At 35.6% G+C, this 7,588-nt stretch overlaps 1 protein-coding gene across 2 annotated transcripts in view; it reads right to left on the reverse strand.

The window, feature by feature from the left end:
- Nucleotides 1-507: 507 nt before the first annotated feature.
- The window catches only part of LOC107003055 (pseudouridine-5'-phosphate glycosidase), a 9,852-nt gene continuing 2,771 nt past the window's right edge, over nucleotides 508-7,588 (reverse strand). Inside the window, exons 5-14 of one of the 2 annotated variants that reach the window (XR_001454596.2) lie at nucleotides 5,536-5,595; nucleotides 5,379-5,439; nucleotides 4,028-4,134; nucleotides 3,855-3,932; nucleotides 3,089-3,134; nucleotides 2,881-3,001; nucleotides 2,693-2,778; nucleotides 2,433-2,517; nucleotides 2,157-2,332; nucleotides 508-734 (exon numbers count right to left, since the gene is read on the reverse strand). Coding sequence is in view for 1 of the 2 variants with exons in the window: in XM_015201298.2 (XP_015056784.1) it covers nucleotides 2,329-2,332; nucleotides 2,433-2,517; nucleotides 2,693-2,778; nucleotides 2,881-3,001; nucleotides 3,089-3,134; nucleotides 3,855-3,932; nucleotides 4,028-4,134; nucleotides 5,379-5,439; nucleotides 5,536-5,595 (648 nt within the window). In the remaining variant the exon portion in view is untranslated. Of the gene's footprint in view, nucleotides 735-1,891; nucleotides 2,333-2,432; nucleotides 2,518-2,692; nucleotides 2,779-2,880; nucleotides 3,002-3,088; nucleotides 3,135-3,854; nucleotides 3,933-4,027; nucleotides 4,135-5,378; nucleotides 5,440-5,535; nucleotides 5,596-7,588 lie in introns of those variants that run through there. The other variant, XM_015201298.2, reaches the window with a different exon arrangement.

The following is a 7,588-nucleotide window of genomic DNA, read 5'->3' on the forward strand; positions in this document are numbered from 1 at the left end:
AAAAGAGTCGATGGGAACCTGAGTAGCTTCTCATTTCACGTTCTATACCGCATTCCTCCTAGCACATACCATTCAAGTGGCCATATCCTGAAAAGCATCGGATAGGGATTAAGAAAGAGAGACATATAGAGTTAATCTATGTCACATAAATTCAGAGTAATGAAAGAAGTGGAGTTTACTAAACATAATATAGCCCCACATTCATTATGTGGCGCACTTCACACTTATGAAGAGACCTTTTACGACCTTAATAAACCTTGTACTTTGAAAATATCAAATTTGGCACAACCCAAAGTACATTGTGGACGTGACATGGCATATAAGACTATGAGAGGACCTACACTAGCCATTTACCTTACACCATACAAGATAATACAAACAACAGAGTTTAAATGTCATGAGCTCAGGTAGCCGCTTATATTAAATGACGTATAAGACCCCAAAAAATCTCATACAAGCCACTTACCTTTCTTTATACAAGTTGATAGAAGTATAGGACTCAAAAGACAGTTTCAACATAAAGTTTATAAAATAAAGAAAAAGTCAAAACATCATCTCAAAGCTATATAGTAAAGAAGAGGTTCTCCTCACGTAACTTGTACATCAAGCTCAAAACTGAAATAAAATTACAAAATGAAATAAAGGCTCAGTCCTCGAATGTGTCAGGAATCGCCAATCTCAAGTCTCTACTGACAGTCCTTAGTCATGGAAGTTCAAACGTAAAGCGTCGGATCCTACATTTTTATAAGAAATGTAGGCAAGAGCATGTGTTAGTAAAAAACGCTTTAGTATGAGAGTCCTGCATAAAACATTTTAAAACATGCTTAAAAGGGACATTTTCATAAACATGCAATGACTAAGATAAAACATGAGGTAAAAGAATAAATCATAAAAACATGATCAATGCAAGATAACATTTTAAAACATTCGCCATACTTCTTGAAGTAGCCTTGGCTTTTATTGTGGGAGATTTACCTTAAAATTACATATAAGACCATAAGTTATCAACATGAATTTCGATTTATGCCCCACACTTACTTGCCAAAATAATACCATGAACTACTAGCTTATGTGGATCCTCTAGCTAAAGTATATCAAAGATAATCATTCTATGGGGACACATAGGTATGGGAAAAAGATATTGCTACTAGAAATCCAACCTCTATAAATGGGAGAACTTCCATCTCAATATCCTCTAGTGCAAAGTGTAAATCCCACGTAATATTCATTCTTAAGTTGTCTTTATCATCCATGGAAAGGCACGTCATATTGCCAATCCAAGCTACTTTTCATTATATAGATCCTTCACTTTGATTCATTTTAGGTGAGAAGACATTTACCCCTTAGATCCCTTTTTGTGAGAAAACCTTTCACAACACAACAACAACAACATTGATAGTTCACTCTCAAAGCATACTTAAATATTTACATCAATTTCACGAGAACATGCATAGTTCCATAGTTCTCCTTTCGTAACTCAAAACCCAGTTTCAATTATCATAATCTAGAAAACGTGGCTTAGGCATGGGTTCATGGGAATTCATCATAAAATCATGTAATTATCTCAATTTATTCTTTATGGATCATAAAACAATTGAGTAAATCAATTTTTAAAAAGACCCTCGACATGGTAGAAAACCCTTACTCAATTGAAGAATTCTAGTTTTTCATATTGGAGAATTTGGTGACTTCACAAAGAAAAAGGCTCCATGATTGAAGACTATCATACCTTGATTATCAAAATTAGCCTTGAAAAAATGAATTTGACCAACATAGAAAAACGAATGATGAGCGGGATACTTAGTTGAAAGGATGAACAAGGTCGAGTGCCTTCAAAGGTTGCTCCAGTCGCCTGAAGCACGGCTCAATAGATAATTAGATAAGCTAATGATTTTTTTCCGTGTTTCAGAATACGGTTAACCAACATGTTAACTAATCGATTACGATAAATTGGATCGGATTTTGTTGTGTTTTTTTCTGCAGTACCTCGACATGACATGAGCGTGAAAGGGGTTCAAATTGGCCAATTTAATTAATCAAAATAAGTTAATTTATGTTCATTTATTGAAACCTTAACTTCAAGATAACACTAAATAAGGGTACAATAATAAACTTAACTAATTTCTTAAGGAAATGGAGGAAGTAATTCACATCACCAGAATTCTAGATTATAAAGGAAAGATGTTGCATGAACTTTCTGTTTGGTTGCATACTTCCATAAGTAACACTGTTTCTGCTGCATATGTCAAAGCCGCTGCTTCCTTTAGACTCAACGAGCTTAAAATGCTTAGCTAAGTTGATACGAAGAAGCACAATATAAGAGAATAACTACCTGAAAAGTAAAAACACCAATTTTTTATAGCATGTCACCTAATTTGAAACCAGTTGAGGTTGTAACCAAAAGAATGGCAACACATCTTGAGTGCACCAACCTTTTGTAACTACGTTTTTGAAGCTGGGCAAGCGAAACAGCAATTTTAGCACCGATACAGGCATTATTTTTCACGAGAGCAATGTCTGAAACTTCATTAAGGAAACTAAAAGGATGGACTAAACAGAAGGCCATGATCTATTTCAGGTGGCGTTGCGGAAATGATTGATAATAATTTATTGACATTCCTCGTTCTCTATCAAGATTTTAACGAATGATCTGCAAACTTAACAGCGTATAGTAATATCAGTTAAAGGATACTTGAAGCCAGAGATGCTCCAACAGTAAGTTCATTGACTCTTGCAAGCAAGAACGGAGTTTCAGCATTGCCAGTAATCTTCTTCTCTCTGAGTTAGCAATTACATCCCAACATTAATATGTGGAAATAGGTAATGAGGTGCAAAGAACCATGTACTTCCGCAAATAAGAGGATACAGCGGAATACGTACCGTGCTTCTTGGAGAGCTTGCTGTATTGCCAACTCAATCAAACTTCCAGAAGCAGAATGCTCTCTTGGAATGGGGACTGCTATCAAGATTCCACTCTTCTGCTCAAGTCTTATGTTCGCATCTACAGTCAAAGTTAGGGAATAGAAGTAAATACGCTATATTTAACGAGTAAATGAATCAAGGATGAAATAGGTATAGGGTTGCTTGCCAATAACTCGAGCACAATGTTCCGGCGATTCTACTCGAGCAGGCGCCTAAGTTTTATAGCAAAGACAACCAATTAGAAACATGATATAATGTTGATTATAAACATATAAGTAAAAATATGATCTCATGTTAAATGAAATTATATGACAAGTTATCCAAACATTCCAAAAAAAAAAGTAATCTATTCACCTACCGTATCATTTTCTTGTGAACCACCCCATCATTCCCAATAATGAAGGAATAAAAATAATTAAAAGAAAAGAAGAATCCACATTTTGACCATCTAAGTGTTTGGTGTTGACGAGCAACACATTTCAGCATGTAACCTCACTCTTTCATGGTTCAATAGAGAAATCTACTCCCTTCATTTCATTTAAGAAGGCGGTGTACACCGGGTGTTTGAGAAAGAAAGGAAGACTTTTGACATATAAACTGAATATATAATATACCATACGAAAGGCAGTCTTAAAACTTGTGGTCTAAAATATGCAATGACATTCTTACGGCTATTAGAGTATGTCATTAGGGTAAAATGAGAGGCTTAAAATTAAAGAGTGTGTTATTCTTTTTGGAACACACCATAAAAGTGACATAAAACGAAAAGATGGCATACTACATAAGAAACTATAAGTTGTGATAATTACATCACCAGCATAAGTTGGTCTGATTTTCATATTTTGGGAGGGTTTCCATGACTGGTTTAATAGTTCACTTTGTTTGAAACATATAACAGGAGTAAATCATAGGGTTGATGACAAAATTTGAACCTTGCAGCCACTGGTTTGTGTGAAGAAAGCAGGGAACTCATCGGTTCTATAAGCTGCAACAGTAACTCTTTGAGTTTCCTGTAGGTCAAGATAGGGAAAAAAAAAGTTAAATTTCCAAGTCCTCCATTATCATATATAAGAGATCTGATGTTAAATACGAAGTTGGTACAAACCAAATATTCAAGTGTTCGAGGAATATCTAGTATCGATTTTATACCAGCAGAGATCACAGCCACAGGAGTATTTCCAAGCTCAGTAAGATCAGAAGAAACATCCATTGCTGTATAAATAAATGCATAAGAACTACTCAAACATAATAATAAGAAATAAATGCAAATAAGAGAAGAAAAGTTGAAAGCTAAGGGAAGTTGCTTATTTCATTACGAAAAGCTTGCTACCTTAAAACAAAAGGGCTTCAAGAGATGCTCTAAATGAAACCCATGTAGAGAGCGAGTTTATTAGAAGCAACCTAATAATCCACCTTGTTAAGAAATGGACCATGGGGCTAACTCTTGAGGTGAGTTCTATCCAACACAATATAAGGTGACAATAGTCAATTCCCTCAATCAATGTCGGGCGCTCTAACTCCCTATACGTCCAGGACATCTGAATCGTGGACAGCATAATGTGGGGCCGACATTGGATAAACCAAGAATAGGGGTGGGTCTAACTTTACTACCATGTGAGAAATAAAGTCATGAGAAATGAATAAGATTAAGAAAATGACATTGGATCTAACACAATCATAAAAGCTAGCTTATGCGGTGAAAATTGTCAAGACCCGGTACGGAGATAATAACTCATTCCCTCAACCTGTGTGGGACACTATTACACCCCTCCTCTGCACACTGATGTCTGGGAATTTGGACTATGGACAACAGGTAAACTAAGAACAGAGATGGCACCAACGCTGATATCATGTTAAGAAAATGGATGTTGATTCTCACTCAACCTTAAAAGCTAGCTCATAAGGCATGGATCACCCAAGACCATTTAAGGAGAAAACAGTCCACAGTGATGGACACTCTAAGCATCTATAATTTAACTAGGTCTTATGCAATTTACCGAAGTTGAAAATCATTATTGAGCCAATATTTGGAACTAAAAGTAAAATAATCATCAGAAGAAACTCCATATTGCTCCTCGTAACAGGTTGGAGTTGGACACCCTAGTTTAGTGTCATTCCTGCTTAATTCATATTGACGATACCGCTGATCACTTACAGTCTACATGAAAATGTGTGGTTAGTGTCATTTCTGCATTCATATTGATGACACCGCTGATCACTGATCAGTCTCTACATGAAAATGTCCTTCACGTGCATCTTGTCCTCCATAACTCCATTCTTGATTTTATTTATGAATCAAATATTATTTTGCCAACTGTTGTCACAAAATGCTCAAAGAGATTCGGCAAGCTATCGTTCTAATTTTAAAATCAGATGATACCAAGCAATATCATCATTCTAGCATCACCACAGATTATGAAGTACCAAAGCACATATACAAGTGTTGATTCACTTACTGTTCTCTCCATGCCTATGTACTCCTCCAATACCGCCAGTGACAAATACTGGAATACCCACCTACAAGATGCAGAAGATTTTTCTACAAAATTTTACGGATAAAATACAGAAAAACAAAAGAGTTACAAGAAAAATCCTGTGGGATGCAGTCATCACCTTCGAAGCAAGATACATTGTTGCAGAGACAGTAGTTGCCCCATTCTCCCTGCCTGCCATCTAGGGGAAAAAATTACAAACAATAGCTTAGGAAAAACTTAATCTGTGGTGGCTTCCCAAGAATATTTGGTAGGATCCCAGCAGATACCCAAACATGTGCTCCAAACCTTTTGAAAGGAAAACTTGAAGATGAAGTTATACCTAGCTTCTATGACTTAAAAAACGAAAAATAGCAGCAGATGCCAGTCAGCGACACAGGGTAGAACCATATATAACAATGTCCAGAAGATTGCACATCAAAAACTGCTATTTAAGCGCGAAAGGTTACCATTCAACAGATACACAAGCAAACGACAGAAAGAACCAAAAGAAAATAGAAAATTTGCATAGGTAATGTGAAAACAGTCTTTCACAACAGCAAATGAGAAACCAGATATGCTTGTTTCTCTAAAAAAAACAATGAAAAATATTTCTGAATCTGACCCAATCAGTTGTGGAGAAGTCATGAACTGAGTGAATAATTATCTCTTTGATAGTAACTAAACGTTTGGATGAAGCGGAAAAAATCCACTATGATCTCTGGGTTGTCTAAGGTCTCTTCTTCTGAGTTCACTTCCACTCCTATTGTTATGCCTCACCCACAAGCTAGTGCCATATTGTTATACCTCACCCACAAGCTAGTGCATTCAGACAGTTACGTAGGCATGTTGAATACAGTAAAATAATGAAAAACTACAAATATTGTTTTATTTTAATAAATAGTGGTGGTCGGACCAGATTATGTATACTTCGATTATATTACTGGGTACTTACTATCTCCCACCAATATAGGTACCGAGAGACTCTCCCACTAAATCCTGTGCAGATGGGAGGAAGTCACCTAAGCTTTTAACCCTGATTGAGCTTTGAGCCCTTATCTCCCATAATTTTCATCAAATTGCATTGACCGTCGGATCACACCTTTGATGCTTAATAATAGACTCTAATAGTTAAAATTCAAGAAAGTGTGTGGCATCCACATGTGTTCTTGGTTATCCTACTCTACAAATTATAATTTTTAGTGACAGTAATGCCCATCACATTGCACTCCAATTAAAATATCAACACTATTATGCCATCACTCTTTAAACGAAACCAAGAATATAATAACCCCCCATCAAGGATGGGAGTTAATGAGATTCATTAAGATGGTTTGTTCATAAATTGTGATGATAATTATGTTCATTATTGTGATTAGCTACTGATAAATTCCTTGTAGGCTTATATGACAAGAGAAGTAAGTTTTAGGTAGAGGGGTAGGCTTGTATGTGGGTGGACTTATATTAAAAGGCTTGCAAGTTTGAAGGAAAAGGCTTTATTAATGTAATCTTGAAGAAGAGTACTTCATAAGAATTCAAGCAATCTTGTCGTTAGTGGAGGTTAGTAGTTCATGGCGGGGAGAGCATGTCTAAGAAGAGAAGGAAATTCTTGTGCATGGCGAACAAAAGCCAGGCTTCTGGATTTGATGCCTTCAGATAAACCACATAACTGAATGATCAGTTCTCTTTCAATGTGAAGGCTGATAATACATGATTCGAACAATTTAACACGTGCGACATCTCAAGCTGTTTGAGCAAAGAGCTTTTTCAACATCTTTGGTATGTTTTTGGAAAAGAACAAACTAAAAAGGTTTTAAAAGTAAGAAAGTAAACCTTATTTTTAAATATAAAAGTTATGCTTCCTCAAGATACTTAAAACTGTAGTAAAGGGAGGAATAATCGATCAATAAGCACATCTTGTTACAAAATAGAAACTATCTTCATAGAGATATTTGGAACTGTAACAAGGGAGTATAAAACAAATAAACATAAGATAGTGCAAGCTGTGGTGAAGTATATTTATGAACTTATGTAGCCATCATCAAGACACACATGATTCTGCCAGCATACATTACAAAACAAGTTATCTTTGCCATGCTATTTTCTCCAGGCCCATGAAGCTTTTTCATGCCATATCTCAAGATATACACATGTACATATACATATATATATATATATATATATATATATATATA

The sequence above is a fragment of the Solanum pennellii genome, chromosome 11 (genome assembly GCF_001406875.1).
Source record: "Solanum pennellii chromosome 11, SPENNV200".
NCBI classification, from domain to species: domain Eukaryota; kingdom Viridiplantae; phylum Streptophyta; class Magnoliopsida; order Solanales; family Solanaceae; genus Solanum; species Solanum pennellii.